This window comes from Pelodiscus sinensis, chromosome 1 (assembly GCF_049634645.1).
Source record: "Pelodiscus sinensis isolate JC-2024 chromosome 1, ASM4963464v1, whole genome shotgun sequence".
Classification (NCBI taxonomy): Eukaryota; Metazoa; Chordata; order Testudines; family Trionychidae; genus Pelodiscus; species Pelodiscus sinensis.
The window spans coordinates 114,206,000-114,224,722 of record NC_134711.1 but is presented as its reverse complement, the minus strand read 5'-3'; the positions used below and the strand labels follow the sequence as shown (position 1 = coordinate 114,224,722).

The window sequence follows — 18,723 nt, the reverse complement described above, 5'->3', positions numbered from 1 at the left end:
GCGGGGGGGGGGGGGGGGGAATAGTGGCAGCTGCACCAAGCAAAGCTATCTCTCCCCTATTATACCCACTGTTTATGCATGGTTTTCAACAAGCAGAAACTTTTAAAATTCCTCTGCATGCTGTGTGTGCCAATATGTCTTTTGGGTCTCTTGGGGTATGTCTAGACTACATGGCTCTGTCGACGGAGCCATGTAGATGAGTTTACTAGACATAGCAAAATGAAGCGGCGATTTAAATAATCAAAATGAGGCTTACAGGATCTGATGACAAAGGGTTCTGGGGTTGGCTAATCCCCGTCTAGACTACCGCACTGTGCCGACAATCAGCTGATCGGCACAGTGCAGCGGCCATTTTGATGTAAATGAAGCGGCGATTATTTAAATCGCCACTTCATTTTGCTATGTCTAGTAAACTCATCTACATGGCTCCTTTGACGGATCATGTAGTCTAGACATACCCTTGGTGACAAAGGAACCATAGAAATTACGTTTCCTGATACAAATGTTTCGGTCCTTGTTGTTGACTTCTTTCCAATAATGGAACACACAGAAAGAATGTAGATTGAAACAGCCACCATGACCAGCACAACTGACAAGTATAGCTTCATACCTGTGCATGCAATTTGGGAAGCACTCACTCCGGACTTCTGCAACATACTTTCTGCTGTAGACAAGACTCATTAACAGGATATGACTGTGTCATCCTTATTTGGTATGGGGAGAGGAGGGAATCTGTGTTTAATGCTGTCAAAACAAAGGGAGCTTTCCACTTCTGAGATTCTGGCAAATTGGAAGAAGACATTATCAGACAATTTGCAATTTCTGCAGCAAGGAAGTTGATAACAGTGCTATATGACCAGAGAGACAAAAAGAGATCTCTCATATAAACTTCAATGCTCATGCCTCAATCTAGCCATTACAAAGTCCAACTCACTGGTCAAACACCACCATCTGAGGACAGTTTTGGAGAGCATGTCGAAAAAGTGTCTTCATAAACAAAGATTTTGATGTCTTCACATAGGTAAACCAATTATTGGATCACCATTGCAACATGAATGGAGAAATGTGGATGATGAACTACTTATATTCTTTAAAGGCTTAATGGCACCTGAGATTCTACAGGACCTTATTGATGACTATACCAGTAGTGGTCACATTATAATCAACTGTGTCTTTAGTCAGAACAATCTTGTCTGCACATAATTGTGTACATACCAAGGCAGTGAAGATTGAGTTAACCCACACATTCTCAAAAGAGAGCGTAACAATGAACATGATGAGGATGACTGGAAATGTCACTAGTGCTATTACATTTAAATACATGTACACATTATTAGATTTTGTTCTGCCTTTTAGATTGTTGGTGTGATACTCTGAGTTCATACAGAAATCTAGTTTCATGTCCTGACAATATAAGAGTTATTAAACTAACAAATTTCAAAGTGGACATTTAATGTGTTGAGTATATCATTGCTTATCTACGTTTCTAAGTTTATGGCACCACATGACAGCTTCACTTAATAACTTATTTTAAAGTATACATAATAAGATTTCAAATTATGTATGATGTGTATAGAGAGGGTATATTAAGTCAACCAAATTGGTGGTTGCTACTTGCCTATTAAGGGCCCAAACCTGCAACAGTTCTGTACAGGAAATGCCCATTAAAATTGGCACTCTTTCATGGAACAATCACAGGATCACAATTTGAGCTATTAATGTAAAACAGGGTACCTTGTTATTCAAGGACATTCATTATGGTCTTAAAGTTGTTTGTTCTGGATTTTCTAAAATCTTTGCAGATCAAGTTTAATTTGCATTTCATAGCAGAAAAAGAAGTACAACAGTGAAGCATTTGTCCCAATTACGTCAGGCTCAGAGGGATACACTGGGAGATAGTGTTTCATTAATTACTTTAAAATAAGCATAATATAAAGCAGTGAAGCATTTAAAACCATAATAATGTAGGACTGGCTAATTTGTGCTTCCAAAATTCAATATGTACCTTGTTCAGCAGTTCACAAACTACACCAGGTATATTTTTAACAGGTTTGTTATATCTTTCATGCATTAATCTGAGAACTCTAAATGTATCACACTGAATCAGCTCTTTGGCAATTTTCCCAGTTAAATGGATATGTCATTTATCATGCTGATAAGTGAAATCTAGTATATTAAAATTAATTCTATGCATTATCAAAATATTCATTATAAAAATAAACAAAAATCTCCCAAACTGAGAACAGGAGTCCAAAACTTAACATTACAGAATGCTGCACAGAATTAAGAAGTAATGTAAGGAACTTAGAAGAAAAGTATCACATTGCATAGAATTTAGCATGTTTCATAGATGTATGTGACAAACTGGCAAAATGCAATATGATATTTCAAATTAATTAGCTGATGGGAAAGGTTAGTGCATGGGTCTGGTAGATTCCCATTAACTCTACTCAGGGTTGATGCAAAACTGCATTGAAGTCAATGACAGTGACTTTCTGGTGACTTTAATCCACATTGGATCAGGCCTTTCGACTGGGTAGATATCTGTTTGCTCATCTGTAGTATTATAATTATCTCATAGGACTACATCTAACGGGAATGCTTACATGCTTAAAAGTAAGCATATAATTAAATGCTATGCCTGAGTGGGGGATTAAGTAGGGGAACCTGCGAACAAATGAAAGCAGATGTGGACTGGGAAGTCTACACATTTAAAATCTCATCGCCCCAAATATGCTCTATCTCGATAAGTACAGAAACACAATAGAAATAAATCAATTTGTTAAGAAAAAAATCCTGCCTTTTATTCAGCGTCTGAGTCATGTTCCATATCACCAGTCTACTGGCTATTTAACTATGATAATGAGAAAAATTTCCTAGACATAGAATATCAAAATGTTGATTATGGTCTTCCTTGGGTTCTGCTAAATCTGTGTTTTGTAGTGCATTTAAGTGCATGATACTACAACCCAGAGGTTGAATAACAGCTTATCCTTCACAGGGTTTACAGCTCCTATGAAGTATTTTGTTTAAGTGTCTCCAAACTGACCTTTTGACAATCAGAAAATAAAAAAATCAAGTATAGATCCTCAGATGAATAAGCACTGCACACAATTATAATTACTAAGGGAATTGATTGGATAGGAATAAATTAGCACGTAAAGTTAATTTTAAGAAACAACAGAATACATTTGCATGCAGATGTTATAAGGAAAGCAATGGAACTGAATATATGTAGCACCTTAAGCTATCATGTTTTTTTATGGGCATACAAAAATGTAAAACAAGATGGAGACTTTTGTATAGATTGACTTCAGGCACTAATTCATTAACAATACAAGTATGAATAATACTTGATATGAAAAATACAGTTTATATCAGCTCTATATTGAGAATATAATTAAATAAAGATTGGGAATGTAAGGTCTTTTATGAAATAAAGTTATTAAGTAAAATTAGTACAATTTAAAACCAGGTGACACAAATGTTTTACTGATGTATTTTCTTTAGAAAATTCCCGTTGTATAATTCCATAATCAGAGATGCTAGTGAAGGACATTCTACTTCTAGGTCATATACATTATTAAAAAGTTAAAAAAAAAATTCCTCACCTATAGAATGCTCTAAAACAAGAAAGAGAGTGGGAGCATTTATGCCAACATGTATTTATAATTAAGGTTATTCCTTTAAACAGGGTGCTACACCTTGTCATCTTTTTGATACCAGATTGCTCTTAAGTTGCTTCTTTTTATGGTCTTTAAAATGATCTGTGGCAAGGTCTCTGGAGTCCAGCCAACTTTAGGATTCATGCAGCAAGGCACAGCAGCTACAGGCATAAAACAGAGTTTTTATTCCTGATTCCTAGAAGTGGTTAGCTTACCAGGGGACTAAGAACTAACTGACTCTAGAGCCCAGAGTAAATTAAAGCCCAAAGTAAGGAGTATCTAACCCTGCATGCACCTCAGGTCTGTAAGCAGAGGCTCCCTCTGTCGAAAAATTTGTTCCTACTTGAAACTAAGGATCCTATCCATAACCCAAACATCTCCTACAAAAAGCCTCCTGTTTAACAATTCCCAGATGTCAGATCCTTTCCTCAAAGACAAAGAGCCTTTGTACATCATTTGGGGCCAGGCAAGTATTCTTCACATTCAGGGAAGGTCAGTCTGGCAAACCAGAGGTATTTTTATGTCTAAGCATACGGTCTGTTTTGTTTGGTGGACCTCTATTGTTTTACAACCTCCATTTTGAATGTAACCTTCAGTGCTGATTAGTGATTTCATTTTGTAGCAGATAGTTGACACTTGGTAGACAGTGTCTGAGAAATTGTGGCAGAGCATGCAATGGCCATCAACAATTAATGACTCTTCCCTACTGGAACAATGGGCATTTGATTTTATGCACTGGAGTACTGGATAGAAGGGAAGGGAGACTGGACTTCCGCACAGATTATACTAATAAAGGAATGGGGTATTAGACTATGGTTTAAAAGGGGTCTCTCTAAGCATGACAGGCTAACCAATGCCCAGCCAAGCATGCAGAACGAGTTGCCTGCCCAAAGAACTTGAACCAAACTACAGTACTATGGTAGAGAAATCAAATTTAAGGAAATTATGTCCAGTACTTGGTTCTTGTCTCAAGATCTGTAATTATCTTCTTTTTGTTTAAGGGCAAGGTATCTGTGGTTAAAAGATTTCTTTGACAAATCTGTATTCCTTGCATTACTGCCACATAGTCTCCGAGGGTGCATCTACACTGCACCCTTAGCTTGAAATAATCTATGCAATTTGAGCTATGCAAATTGCGTGGCTTATTTTGAATTAATTTCTAAATAGCTTGAACCACTATTCTGAAACATCCCTTAATCCTCATGGAACAAGGTTTACAGGAATGCTGGAATAGTGAGTCTGTTATTTTGAAAGCTATTTTGAAATAATGGGCCTGATATCAAGATGCAGAATAGCTATTTCAGGATACCAGAAGTATCGCAAAATAGTGCCACAGTGTAGACCAGGGATGGGCAAAAGTGTCAGGTTGATCCAGCCCGCGGAGGCCCTGCCGCTCCCCCGCCCCAGGCCAATTAGGGCCTGGAGGTGGGGGAACGTGCAAAACTTCCTCCTGCTCTGGCAGGACCACTTTGAAGCTCCGTGCTTTGAAGCTCCGCGCGCTCCTCACAGGGCAGAAAGAGACGTTACGTGCTCCCCTTCCCCCAAGCTCTGATTGGCCTGGGGGCGGGAGGAGCGTGCAAAGTTTCCTCCGCCCTCCCCCCACCCTGCAAGGAGCGCACAGCACTTCAATGTGCTACGTGCTCTTCGCAGGGTGGGAGGAGGCTTCACGTGCTCCTCTGCCCCAGACCCTGATGGGGTACCTAGTGGGAAGGGGGGGCAAAGGGGCTCCTGCATAATCTGTGGGTGGGGCAGCCCAGAAGCATCCGGGCCCCACCCCTTCTGGTTTAGGCCCCACCCCTTCAGGGACAGCCCTTTTTTGAAGTGGCCCCTGGCCAAAAATTATTGCTCACCCCTGGTGTAGACGTACTCTAAAAATTGTAACTAGAATGTAAGCACTTTCACTGCTAGGTATATTCAGGAAAAATGTGTCTAAGCCTCAGGAGGCTTGTAGGGCTATGGCACTAGTTCTCGGGTTTAAGTAGGTGGATTGCTGAGTCCCATTGCCCAACTATGATATAAAACACTGACACAGAATCTGTACAAGAGAATGTTCCTGAGATTCACAGTTAGGAAAAGTCACTAACGAGGCTCAGAAGACTTAGAAGCTCATGGGATTCAGGGTTTGATCCAATCACAACATACTTCATCCAGTGAACAGGATTGGACCCAACTGTGACACCCAATAAACCCTTCTGTCCGTTTCTGGCATGAGGTATGGACACCCAAAAGCATTTTTAATTCCTCCTATGGGGTCAACCTGTGCTGACCAGTCATTCATTTTCAGGTGGAGATGGAGATGAGATGTTCTGTAAAGAACCTCCTCCTTTTTGGTTGTTCCTTATCTACTTTTGATGCAGACAGTGCTCCCACTACTACAATATATGGTATCATCAGATAACTTCATTCTTTGTTTCATTGAAGAGGTTTATCTGCCCATTCTGAAAATAAAAAGAAAGGTGCACTTATTTTGTTTGGCACATTAGCCTACAAGTCAAAGCTGTAAAATATGTTTTAATTAAACATTCATATTCTTCCAATATTAATTCAGGTTAGAAACTTATATAACTAGTCTCAAATTGAGCTCTGATGCTGTTGGTGTCATGAAAAAATAGTATTTCTCACTAGGATTATGTCAAGCAACAATAGATGCAGAGTAGTGATGTGACTGGTTAACAAGGTGATGATTACTAGTTACAGTTAAATGGTGGCTGGGCTGGAGCATCTCCCTGTCTGCCCTCAATGCAGTGGACCTGGCTCAGACAGAGCAACTCACCACACCGTTGGTGCTCCAGCCCTGCTGGAGCAGCCCCTGCCTGAGACAAGGGCCGCTCCAGCCTGGCCCTTCTCCTTCCTTCTCCCATTTAAGTAGTTAACCAGCTAAATATAACGTTTAACCGGTTCATTGATTAAACAGGATTTTACATCCCTAATGCAGAGTTACTAACATCCACAAAAGATCTGGGCCCAATCTGTCAAAGAGTTATATTTGTGCAACCTTTCTCCCTTCAATGAGGTTGCAAGCAATAGGGGAGAAAAATGAGAACTTCAAGTTTAATGCATTTCACATTTTAACTTGATGAGTGTTATTTTCCTTTGAGGTGAATGTTCACAGAGTAACAAAGAGAATAGAAAGGAAAAAGCACTTATGGAAGTATCATATAGGAGGATGCTCGAGTATGGCTATATCCTGATTGGGAAAAAAACAGTTCTTCAATAGCTCAAAATAAACCTGATGATAAACCATGGGGCATTGTGTTCTATTTTACCTCTTTTGAACTGCTGTTGACTCCTCAGGCTAGCCATGACCTCTTAAGAATAAGCCACTATTCAAGTTTCAGCAAAATGATTTAAATCAAATCCACCCTGTCTGGCACTTTTCCCCTTTCCCAGACAGGGTGGATTTGATTTAAATAGGGGGGCCAGTATAGATGCTGTTAACTCAGGATTTACCTTGAACAATTCTGCATTCAAGTTATTGTGGCCAGGAGTTTTCTCATTATTCAAGGATTTGATGATGGTCTCTTCCTTTGCTGGGCTGTCTGTGTTGATATCAAGATCTTCCTCTGCCTTGTCTATATTTGGTTCCTCTTTAGGTGCTTCCCTAATCAGAAATTATTTGAAATACTCTGTCCAGAGCATGTCTTGTTCTTTTTTGTTGTCAGTAGATTCCCTTGTTTGTCCCGGATAAGAGTGTTTGTTGGTTTCTGCTGTTTACCACTGATAAGATGCATCATTTTGTAGATGCTTATCAGATAGTCAACATACTAGTAGACTAGTCTCTTTCCCCCACTTGATGCCTCTATCAGAAAGAGGCAGCAAGGGGGAGGAGGGAAGGAGGGAGTGCTTCAAAGCAGCAGTGCTGTGTGGAGCCTGAAACCAGACCCTGGGCTCCACAAGGTACTAACGCTTTGAATGCCGCGTGCAGCTTGGGGCCAGCTGGGGAGAACTTCCTCATCACTGTAATTTCTCAGGGCATAGCACTGATTCAGAGTGATATTATTGTGTTTCCCTTTTCATCAGTCTGGCTCTCATAAGTCTGCTGCTGAGGGACTTCCACTCAATGCCACTTCATTTTAAAAAGGATGGCAACACCCTTATAGCACTGTCCATCATGCTGTCCATAATACAGCAAAATTTCTCCAGAGGCTTTTGTTTATCTTCCAGATCCTGCCCATCTGTTTTTGCTGACATCCAGGATGTATAAGCTGTAGTGTCTCATCTCTGCTATGACCTGAGCTAGCTTCCCTGTTTTGAACATTGTAGGTACATTCCAAAAACCAAGTTTGGTTTTTGTTTTGGTGTTGAGCACTTCAGTCTTCATGTCAATGGCTTCCTTTCAGCTTTGCCCATTGGCAGCCATACAGGTCATTGATTCTTGACAGCCACTACATATAGTAATGGTTAATATCTCCAGTTAATATCTCATAGTCACATCTTTTATTTTTGACAGGGCAAGGTTGTTCACCCTGTGCCTAACACCCAACCTGGAAGAGCAGGGTGTCTATTTTGTCTGGCCTCTCCACCACATACTGATCCGATATGGTTGAACCTGCCAGGAGCAAAAAGCCCCCCACTGACATGGACTCTAGGCATCGTTAGAGCATGCAAGCAGTCCTGCCATAAGGCATGGACCTCAGAAGACACCTATTCCATAATGAGAGGTATTAAAATTTCTTCATTACTACTAGCACACAGCCCTCAACACTGGCTATCATAGATATGTGCCTCCTGTTTCCACGTCTCACTTAGTTCATGTGATTACATTATGAATATCTCTTATTTAAATAAACATTGATCTATGTGAACAAAACTTGAAGGTTGAACTTCTTGAGTTTCAATACTATTCTGAAAATCTCATATTTATCTCTTAATATCCTTTTTAAATAAACATTACTGATTACCCCAAAATAAAAATTAATATATGAGAGATCAAATTCAGTTATTTTTATTTAAGAACCTATGTCGATTTAACAGTTGTGAAAATACATAGAAATATAAAACTTTCCATATTTAAACATTGTTCCATCTAGACCAGCATCCTATCTTTGGCAGTGACCAGTACCAGCTCAGTAAGAAAACGGCGAGAAAAAACCCTGCATTAAAAAAAAATCAAAGGGTAATAATTTTTAGCCATTACTGAACTGGATTAGATTCAAAGTGGCAAACTTGTGGCAAAGAGCTCTCTATTTTCCATAACCAACCAGAAATAAGTCAAATGAAATATAAATCTACTTCCCAAAGTGATTGCTAGTTTTATTTGGGTTATATTTTACTCAAACAGTTGACTTCAGTAAACTCAGTGGCACCTCAAAACTAGAAATTGGTTTTCATGCTCTGATTGGTCAGCAGTTTATTCCAGTTAATGATAGTCCGAGTGACTGGGAGCTGCCTTCGTAGAGTTTTTCTCCAGATTTCATCTGTCAAAGCCTGGAAGTTTTCTAACATGGCAAGGTGAAATTTGTTGTCTTCAGTTTCTATGAGTTTCACAAAATCTATGGCCAACTGGGCTGGGTCAATTACATGTAAGGTCTCTTCAACAGTTTTGCAGGCTGTCATGTGGAGGTTAGCATCTTTAAAGTAGTGTAATTGCAGATTAATGGTCCCTGTAACCTGAGTAATAACTGGAATCTGGGAAAAAATCCATTTACCTCTCCAAAGACCATTCCAGAAGCCCAAAGGTGTGTACTGATGACCTGAAATACAGGCCACAAATATGTGACTGTTTTTCAGGGTTTTTTTAAACACATTGCAATCCCCTGAAGGAAAGTGACTATCCACGTATGCCTTTAGAGCACTGCTTAGGGCTATTCTCCATAATTCTGCTTCATCCCACGCGACACTATGAAGCTGAAATTTGCTTGATATTCCACTCAAGTGATCAAATTTGAAAGAAAATTTGTTTTTTGGGTCAAAAAAACGACTTCCTCCTAGGTCATTGTAGCGTGTCACCAGTACATTGGTTCCTTCTATTCTGACTGAAGTGAAATTGTTCTTATTGTAATGGGCACAGACTTGGGCTGCCTCTTGCCTCATCAAGTCATCATCCTGGACCAGAATACAGAGATCTTCAAAAACACTGTAGAATTCACCTGGGGGTGCTTGAGACAGAAGACGGCATATGACCTGCACTTTCTCTTCCTTAGACAAATCACATTTGTTGGACATGGTGTTTTATTTCTGTGGTGGTAAACCTGAAATGAAAGCATGAATAATATACTAACTTGGAAACCGTAATTAAAAAGTATTTCAGAACACCTGAAGATGTCAAGGCAAACAGGGTTTGTGAACTCTGTGTGATCTAACATTGTATTTGGAAAGATCTAGAAATATTAGTGAGATCATAATAAAATAATTCAGTAGAGTTAGAGCTTTTGGAAAAAAAATGTTGCAGTGGAAAATATTCACTGGCAGCACAAGAAAAACAAATTATATGAAGCTATGAAAGTGTTTACATTGTCCTATGAAAGATGACTAGGGATCCACATCTTACGATACCAGAATGAAAACTCAAAATACATGTTTTAGGTAACTAGAAACATACTCAGAGAAGATACAACATATTTGATATAGCAACAATAAAATAAAATGACTGGAAAATAATTGTGATAGAACAATAAAAATGACCACCATGGAAAGCTCAAAAACTCTTAATGATGTAACAGTTTTCTAATATAGCCCTAAAGAAATATAAAGCTGCTGAAGGGAGAACAGGTACAAGGGAGTTCCAGACAGATGTAGAGCAGTGGTTCCCAAAGCTTTATTAGTTCACCAACCACTTTCTCAGAGGGGTAGCCGTGTCAGTCTGTAACTAAAAATATCTTAAAAAAGGAATGGTCCTGTAGTACCTATGGGCACTCTAGACAGCAGAGCAAAAGTTGAATTAAGATACGCAACTTCAGCTATACCAATTGTGTAGCTGAAGTCAAAATAGCTTAATTTGGCCATTGGCGCTGTCTACACAGTAGGAAGTGGAAGAAAGAACACTCTTCCTTCACCTTCCCTTACTCCTCCTGGAATGAGGGTTCCAGGAGTTGGAGTAACAAGTCCTCCAGCTTGATATTATTTTGAAATAATGGCTTGCTGTGTAGATGCACATGTTGCTATTTGGAAATGTCAGTTATTCCCTAATGACGCTGCCGGGTAGATGTACCCTTAGAAACTAACCAAAAAATCTAGATAGTATCATGAGCTTTCATGGGCAAACCCCACTTTTTGTCATCTGAAGAAGTGGGTTGCTCATGATACCATTTATATTTTTTTAGTTAGTCTCTAAGATGCTACGGGACCATTCCTAGTTCTTTAAGGGTTTTTTTTCACTTTCTCAGAGACTTGTGAGGACATGGGCGCACATACTAGCTCGGGGGTACCTATCTCTCTTGACTCCCTGCTCACCCAACCCCTAAGCTAGGGCACATGCAGGGGGTGGAAACAACCAGGCTGCACATGACCCTCGGCTGGTTCAGTGGGATGAGGAGGGGGGAGTAACCCCTGGTGGCCAGACTGGGGCTTCTGGCGGGCGGGGCGAGGAGGGCACTGCCGGCTACAGACATGAAGAACAGCAGGACGGGCCCTGCGGCTGGGACGATTGAGAAGCCCGGGCCACGTGGTCAGGAGGACACGAAGCCACACGCGATGGAACCCTCCTCTCGGAACACGCGGCTCCGGCAGCCCCTGAGCGACAGCACGAGCCCGAGAACAGGTACGTCACCTTCATCCCGGCCTGGCCGGGAGCAGGACCCTGGCGCCGGCCACGCGACGGAGAGAGAGAGAGGGGGGAGGGGGGGTGTCTCCCGCGTCACTGACCCCGGGAGGGCAAGGAGGAGGAGGTGTGACCCACGTGGCCCGCCGGATTGTGGCGTCACAGGGGCCGCGTGCCGGCAGGCGCTGGCGCAGCGGCCGGGGGGTTCTTTTCGCGCCGGGGCAGCGGCGAGGGCGGTTGCTCGGGCAGGGGCGGGATCCCCGCGCGGCTTGGGGGGCGGGTGGGGGGAGGCGGGCGCTGTGGGGGGCCGGGGTGATGCTGCTTCTGACACCACCGCAGTGACGTGACCCGGGAGCGGCGCAGGGAGCCTGCTATGGAGACCAGATATCCTTCTCATCGCCCCCCCCCGGGCCTCCCCAGAGCCCCCCATCCCAATTTCCCAGGGACCCCCCCCCACACAGTGCAAGGGCAGCCACCCCCCCCCCCCGATTGTATTGCAAATCCCTGACGATTTCTAAGCCACCCTGATTAATAACCCCAGAGCTTCATTGCCACTGAGCCTTGTGCCCCCCCGCCCGTTATTCAGTTCCCGCCTCCCCCCTTGCTTCTACGCGAAGCCCCTCTTCTGCCCTTACAGTTTCCCTCCTCCACCCTGCTTTCTTTCAGCCCTTAATTTCCCCCTCTTCCCATTAAGCCCTTCTTCCTGTCCACATTTACTACCATGGGCTGTCTTAAATCCTCCTTTCTCAAAGGGTCCTGCCATTTCAGAACCTTTATTGTTTCTAGGGCTCTACCAAACTCCATGCACCATTTTTTTTGTCAATTTCACCATCATAGGGTTTTAAAAATAGCGCCTTTCCTTATTGCAGCGATTTAAACTTGTCATTGCTTAGTGTTGTAGTTGTAGGCGTCCTGACCAAGAAAGGAATGTTGTGTGTGTGTGTCTTGCAAGGTTTATGTAATGGGGGGTTGCAGTTCTGCTACCCTTGCGTCTGCACTGCTGCAGCAGTGGTGTTGCCTTCAGAGCCAGGCAGCTGGAGAGTGGCAGCTGCTGGCCAGGAACCCAGTTTTAAAGGGAGACACACTGCCAGCAGCACAGCAGGAGTCAGGATGGCATGTTATGGTATTGCTGCTTATATCTCTGCATTGCTGCCTGCAGAGGTGGGCCCTCAGCAGTTGTCACTCCCTGGCTGCTCAACTCTGAAGGCATCAGCACAGAAAAGGTGCCATGATATAGTGTAGTCACCAGAACTGGGTGCCTAGCCAACTGCCACCACTTTCTGACCATCCAGCTCTGAATGTAGCGCAGAAATAAGGGTGACAATACCATGACTTGCCAAAAATAGCCTCATGACTTCCCTGTAATTCCCTTTTGAGTCAGGACCCCCAGATTGAGAAACAGTGTTCTCTCCCCCTTCCCAGATTTCAGGCTATGACATATTTTTTATAGTTGTGAATTTTTGGTAAGGCCATAATTATTCCTTTTCGCTTTTCTTCCCTTTAGGCTGCTCTTCATCCTCCGGTACCCCTTTACCCCAGAGTTGTAATAAAATAAATAACTGAAATATTTTTCAGTTAGTTATTTGGAACCAGAGATGGAGAAAATGTAATTGTAGAAAAATAGCTAATCTGTTTGGTTTAAAAATCAAGCATGTTTTCCCATAAAAAGCTATTTTAATGTGTTATATGTTTCCTTAACATGTCTTCCTTTACGTGGATTTTGTCCATCATTCAGGATGAGTTTGGAAGCGGAAGGATTAATTTAGATAGGACAGCAAAGTTACTTCTCAAGCTATGCATTCCTTTTGATGTAGCTCATGTAGAATATGTTTTTAAGGTGAGAAAATAGCCATGTATTGAGGTTTTTTTGGGGGGAAAAGAATTTTTTGTTAAATAATCCAAATTAATGGCTGAGTGCAGGGCTATCTCTGTCAATACTGGTGCCTTGTGAACCCCACCCAGCATGTGGGAGGAGGTAGGTTGTGGTGCAGAAATTGTGGGAAGAAGGGGTAAGGTTACCAACTCAGCTGGATGACATTGCTGCAAATGTCATTCAGTCTGTCTAGTTGGGAGAGTTGGCAACCCTAGGCAGGAGCCTGGAAAGGTTGGAGACTCACCTGATAGCCTCAGGGGAGCAGGAAGGAGGTGTGGGTGGTGTGAGAACAGGCTGGAAGAGCAGAGATAGCTGTCCAGATTGCCTGAGAAGTAGGGCTTTGAAGGGAAATCTGCTGATTCTCCCCAGCTTCCAACAGCGCAGTCACCCTCTTCTCCTTCTGAGTCCTCCAGCCTGTACTCACACCTCTCCCTACTACCTGGTGAGCAGAGGCTGGGCACAGCCCACGGTTGGAGGGGGTATGAGGACTGTCTGGGGGATGGGCTGGATGCAGGAGCTGTTGTAGAGACTACAGGTGAGGGAGGGCACTGAAAACTATACACAATACCAGGGCTGGGCAAAATACGGCCTGCGGGCCAGATGTGGCTTGCCGAGCCACTGGATCTGGCCCACAGATGCAGCAGGGAGCTCCAGACAGGCTCTCTGCTTGCCTTTTCCCACCTGCACGCTGCTCAGAAAAGTGGCTGCCAGACCATTTCTCTTTCACCACTGAGAACCCAGAGAGAAAGGGGGGAAGGTTTCATGATCTGCCCCCCCCCTCAGCACAATCCTGGCCAATGGGAGCTGCCTGTTCTTCAAACAGGCAGCATATGAAGCACTACTCCCCCCTCCCTCCGGCTCATAGTTATTCACACATGCTCGTGGCTCCTGCAGCATGTGCAGGGGTGGGACATGCAGGGAGACTGCCTCAGAAATGTGCTGGACTGCAGCTGGCAGTCACCCAGGTAAGTCTCCTGGCCAGAGCCTGCCTTTGGCACTCCAGGCCCCCACCCCTCTGCCCCCCACTCCTGCACCTGTATCCCCTCCTAGAACCTGCAACCCAATCCTCTGCCCCAGGTCACAACCCCCTCCTGTCCTTAGGTCCCATCAAAACCCTGGCACCCCAGTCCCCTGCCCTAGGTCACAACCCAAACTCCTGCACCCCAGTCCAGTGCCCCAGGTCACAACTACTTCCTTCACCCAAACGCCCTCCCAGGCCCCACACTCCCTCTTGCACTCTAATCCCTTATCCTAAGGTCTCTTCTGCACCCAACCTCCATCCCAGATCCTGCACATTCTCCATTAATACAATGGCAGAGTGCGGCCCTTGACCAATTTCCAAAATTTTGGAGTGGCCCCCCATCAGAAATTATTGCCCAACCCTGCACAATGCCCAGTTGCATATGGTGCCATGAAATTCATGGTGCCCTAAGCAGCTGTGTTTTGTATATTGGTAAGGATGGCCTTGACCAAATGGACAAAAGTCCTTTATTTATCTAGCATGGCTATATCTCATAGGCAGCAATAATGCAATATCTTACTGCCTCTTCAACATGTTTTGGAATAGGTCATCCTTAGATGGTGGTAGAGGGACTCGATTTACATAACTCTAATGAAACTAAAAAGAGTATTGGTTTTGTGATGTTTACATCTTACTACAAGGAACTGGGTTAATTACCAAATTAATTTAACAGAAGCCACTAATCAGCCACCAGGTGGCAAAGGGTTTGCTGCAGTCAAATTCAACTATCAGCAGTCAGGTTTGTGTTAGTTGTTATTACAAGAATAATAATGATTTCAAATAGAAGGGGACAATGGTTTTAAAATAGCACTTATATGTCTCTAGTTTTAAAATAGCACTGAAAGGCAGATAGATTCCTTTGTAGATTGGTAGATAATATCAAATTCCAAACAGATTGATCCGATTCAATTGGAGGATAATCAACATTGAAACCATTGTACTAAAAAAAATCTCTTCCTATTTCTATGCTTTCCTACTCTATGAAAAGTTTATAGAAATAATGTGACCATTCTTTTGATAAAGTGGACATTTTGTAGAACTGAAAATGTATATCAGTATTGGTGTACACTCATTGTAACTTTATGTTTATGTGACACTTGTGCTGTTGCATTCATTTCATTTCATTTAAGTTGCTGACTTTGTTGTATATGGTCGTATGTAGCTTGGCTCCCAGATACCTGAAGATTGACTTCTCAAATCATAGCACCACCATGATAGTTCAGGTTAACTAAGGTGTTCAGAATAATAGTCTTCAGATTTAAATAGAAAGGTTGTTGGCAGGGCATTTTTGATGGAGGACTTGCAACTTGAATTTGAAGTAGTCGGGCAAAGGCCAAGCCTGCTGACCCTTTGGCCCACGACCCACCCTTATTTTGGTCTCTCTTAGAAGTTTGCAGATTTTGTGTTTATTCTTTTTATGGACTTTCAATTACGTTGTTTTTGGACAGAAATTTTAGGTGAATTACGGTAGACTAAAAAAAGAATAATTACTTGAGGGAGTGACCTGTGTAGAAAAGGCATGATCTATTTGGACACAGTATTCTTTGAGAGAGAGTTGAGGGGGTATGGCTATATAGTTAATTCTGTATGAAAGACACATATGCAGGTCTTTTACCAACATGCTTACTGCTTTTCTTTTTCTTTCCTTTTTAATTTAAATGTCTATCTAATTATTTTAGGTAATATAAGAAAAAGGGGAGATTAAGGTTTGTTAAAGAATAATACGTTTTCTGAAGCTTTTTAATTTCATCAGGAAAGTCTTTTATTAAACTTACAACATTTTCTGATTAGCAAAGAGTTGAGGTGTATTAATAAAATTAAAGATATAATAAGGAGCTATACACATACATAGAAATCTATAGTTTGCAGCACTGTTATAGCCATGCCAGTCACAGGATATTAGAGAGATATGTTGGGTAAAGTAATATTTTTTATTGGAACAACTTTTGGTGGTAAGAGAGACGAGCTTGCACATATCTGAAGAAGTTTCTGTAATTGTAAAACTAGTCTCTTTCACAACATAAATGGATCTAGTAAAAGATGTTACTTCATCCATTTGTGTCTCATATAATTATGTAATAATACTTCTGTCTTGGTTCTTATATGGCCTCCATTACAGGCAGTCCCCGAGTTACGCGGATCCGACTTACGTCGGATCCGCGGTTACGAACGGGGCACTTCCTCTCCCTGGTCTCGAGCAGACCAGGGAGAGGAAGCAAAGCGGCGGCGGAACGCGCGGCCAGCTGACAGCCCAGACGCGTCTGGGCTGTCAGCTGGCCGCGCGCTCCGCTCTGCTCCCCCCCCCCCCTGCAGACCAGGGGGAGGGGGAGCAGAGCGGAGCAGAGCAGAGCGGCGGAACGCGCAGCCAGCTGACAGCCCAGACGCGTCTGGGCTGTCAGCTGGCCGCGCGTTCCGCCGCTCTGCTCTGCTCTGCTCCGCTCCGCTCCGCTCTGCTCTGCTCCCCCTCCCCCTGGTCTGTAGACCAGGGGGAGGGGGAGCAGAGCGGAGCACGCGGCCAGCTGACAGCCCAGACACGTCTGGGCTGTCAGCTGGCCGCGCGTTCCGCCGCTCTGCTCTACTCTGCTCCCCCTCCCCCTGGTCTGCAGACCTGGGGGACGGGGAGCAGAGCAGAGCAAAGCCGCGGAGCCCGAGGGCAGCAGGATAGCCACGGCGCGTCTGGGCTGTCCCGCTGCCCGCGTGTTCCGCCGCTTTGCTCCCCGTCCCCCTGGTCTGCAGACCAGGGGGATGGGGAGCAAAGCAGAGCAAAGCCACGGAGCCCGAGGGCAGCAGGATAGCCACGGTGCGTCTGGGCTGTCCCGCTGCCCCCGTGCTCCGCGGCTTTGCTCCGGACGCCTGTGGTACAGCAGCTAGGGCGCTGCCGGTTGGTCCCGTAGCTCCGCTCTGGGTGCCACTGGACCAACCCAGCAGCACCCCAGCTGCTCTGCCCCAGGTGTCCCCTAGTCAGCAGCTGCTGAAAATGACCAGTGGCTGACTACAGGAAGCCCCTGCCCCGGGCTTCCTGGAATCAGCCGCTGATCAGTTTCAGCAGCAGCTGACTTGGGGATGCATGGGGTTCTTAAGTTGAATCTGTATGTAAGTCAGAACTGGCGTCCAGATTCAGCCACTGTTGAAACTGATCAGTTTCAGCAGCGGCTGAATCTGGACGCCAGTTCCGACTTACATACAGATTCAACTTAAGAACAAACCTACAGTCCCTATCTTGTACGTAACCCGGGGACTGCCTGTAGTGTAATTTTCACATGCTTCAGTGGAGCTAGGAAGTCTGTTTTTCCCATTTCATAGATGGGGAGCTGAGGCAAAGAGAATTTATTTACTTGCCCATAGTAACATAAGAAGTCAGTGGCAAAGCCAGGAACTGAATCCAGATTGTTTAAGTTCTATTAGACTTAAAACTCAGTGCCTTTATTCACTAGATAGTTCTACAATGTAATTTTATTTAGTGTAGACTTACTGATAAGAATAAGTTTGTAGATTTTTTAATGAAATTTTACAAAAGATTTGGGTTCAGGTTTTGAAGGTCTGGACCTCAGGGTTGAGATGTCTCAATCAGTACTAAATATTAATAGTTTCTTGTAGGACGTTTTGTTCATTATTTAATTTTAGTAAATCTGATATTGAATTTCTCTTGAACAGTCATAATTCAAACATTCAGCAATTAGATACAAGCTTGGAAGGAAAATAATTGATTATTGTTACAAGCCACCCAAATACTTTCCTGATACATTGATTTGGGTTACTTAATATCATTTTTAGTTTTATGACAGTTCAACACTTTTAGAAATCTATTTCACTAATGACTAGATTACTCAAGAGGAAACTGGCAATGTAATATTGAAGCTTTCATTGTTAAGACATTGTTTCAAATCTATCCCAGATAGATTGTGAACAAAAATCTTTATCAGATGATAGAGTATTTTCCTTGTCCGGCCAGTTTTTACTAGGCACTAACCATCACACCTGATATGATATTAGGCACTAATTACTATTCCCCATAGTAATCTCAGGGCTTAAAACCTGAATAATACTAAATGTATTACAATTACTGTGGTGCTCTTTGTAGATGAGAGCTGAAGCAGGTTGATGGAGGTCAGTGCAAATAAGTTTTTATTTAAATTTCCTGTGCCGTGTTTGTTTTGCAAATAAACAGGTTGTTGACTCATTAGGTACATTATGGCACTTTTTATGAATAATATATTTAAAAAGTTAAAGGGAAAAAAATCTACACCAAGAAAACTGAATTACATATATTAAAAAAAACCTTAAAAGAAAAATTATTTTGGTGAGTCTTTTAAAAAATGTTTGTCAGAATTATTTAGAGTTCCCCTCATTCAAGTTTTAATTTCTACCTCTTTTTTTCCACCCTTCTTATTTTCTAGTGGCTTTTGATAATCAGCCATGGAAATTAATCTATATTCTAACCTTTAAAAAGCTCAATTTAAAAGAA

The 18,723-nt window shown here is 42.9% G+C and overlaps 2 protein-coding genes across 2 annotated transcripts in view; one reads left to right on the top strand and one right to left on the bottom strand.

Annotated features, from left to right (window-relative positions):
* Positions 1-8,894: 8,894 nt before the first annotated feature.
* Positions 8,895-11,482, bottom strand: CAPZA3 (capping actin protein of muscle Z-line subunit alpha 3). Its single transcript, XM_075897755.1, has 2 exons — positions 11,374-11,482; positions 8,895-9,856 (listed from the first exon to the last, which is right to left on the bottom strand). The coding sequence occupies exon 2, from the start codon at positions 9,828-9,830 to the stop codon at positions 8,979-8,981; it is 852 nt and encodes a 283-aa protein (XP_075753870.1). The 5' UTR covers positions 9,831-9,856; positions 11,374-11,482; the 3' UTR covers positions 8,895-8,978.
* Positions 11,483-11,594: 112 nt separating this feature from the next.
* The window catches only part of PLCZ1 (phospholipase C zeta 1), a 117,524-nt gene continuing 110,395 nt past the window's right edge, over positions 11,595-18,723 (top strand). Inside the window, exons 1-2 of the mRNA XM_075897749.1 lie at positions 11,595-11,748; positions 13,078-13,201. Coding sequence (XP_075753864.1) covers positions 11,738-11,748; positions 13,078-13,201 — 135 coding nt within the window. The 5' untranslated portion in view covers positions 11,595-11,737. The remainder of the gene's footprint in view (positions 11,749-13,077; positions 13,202-18,723) is intronic.

What these genes read in the sequence shown, in the direction of transcription:
- CAPZA3 (XM_075897755.1), bottom strand. Translation starts at nt 9,830, where the DNA reads ATGTCCAACAAATGTGATTTGTCTAAGGAAGAGAAAGTGCAGGTCATA.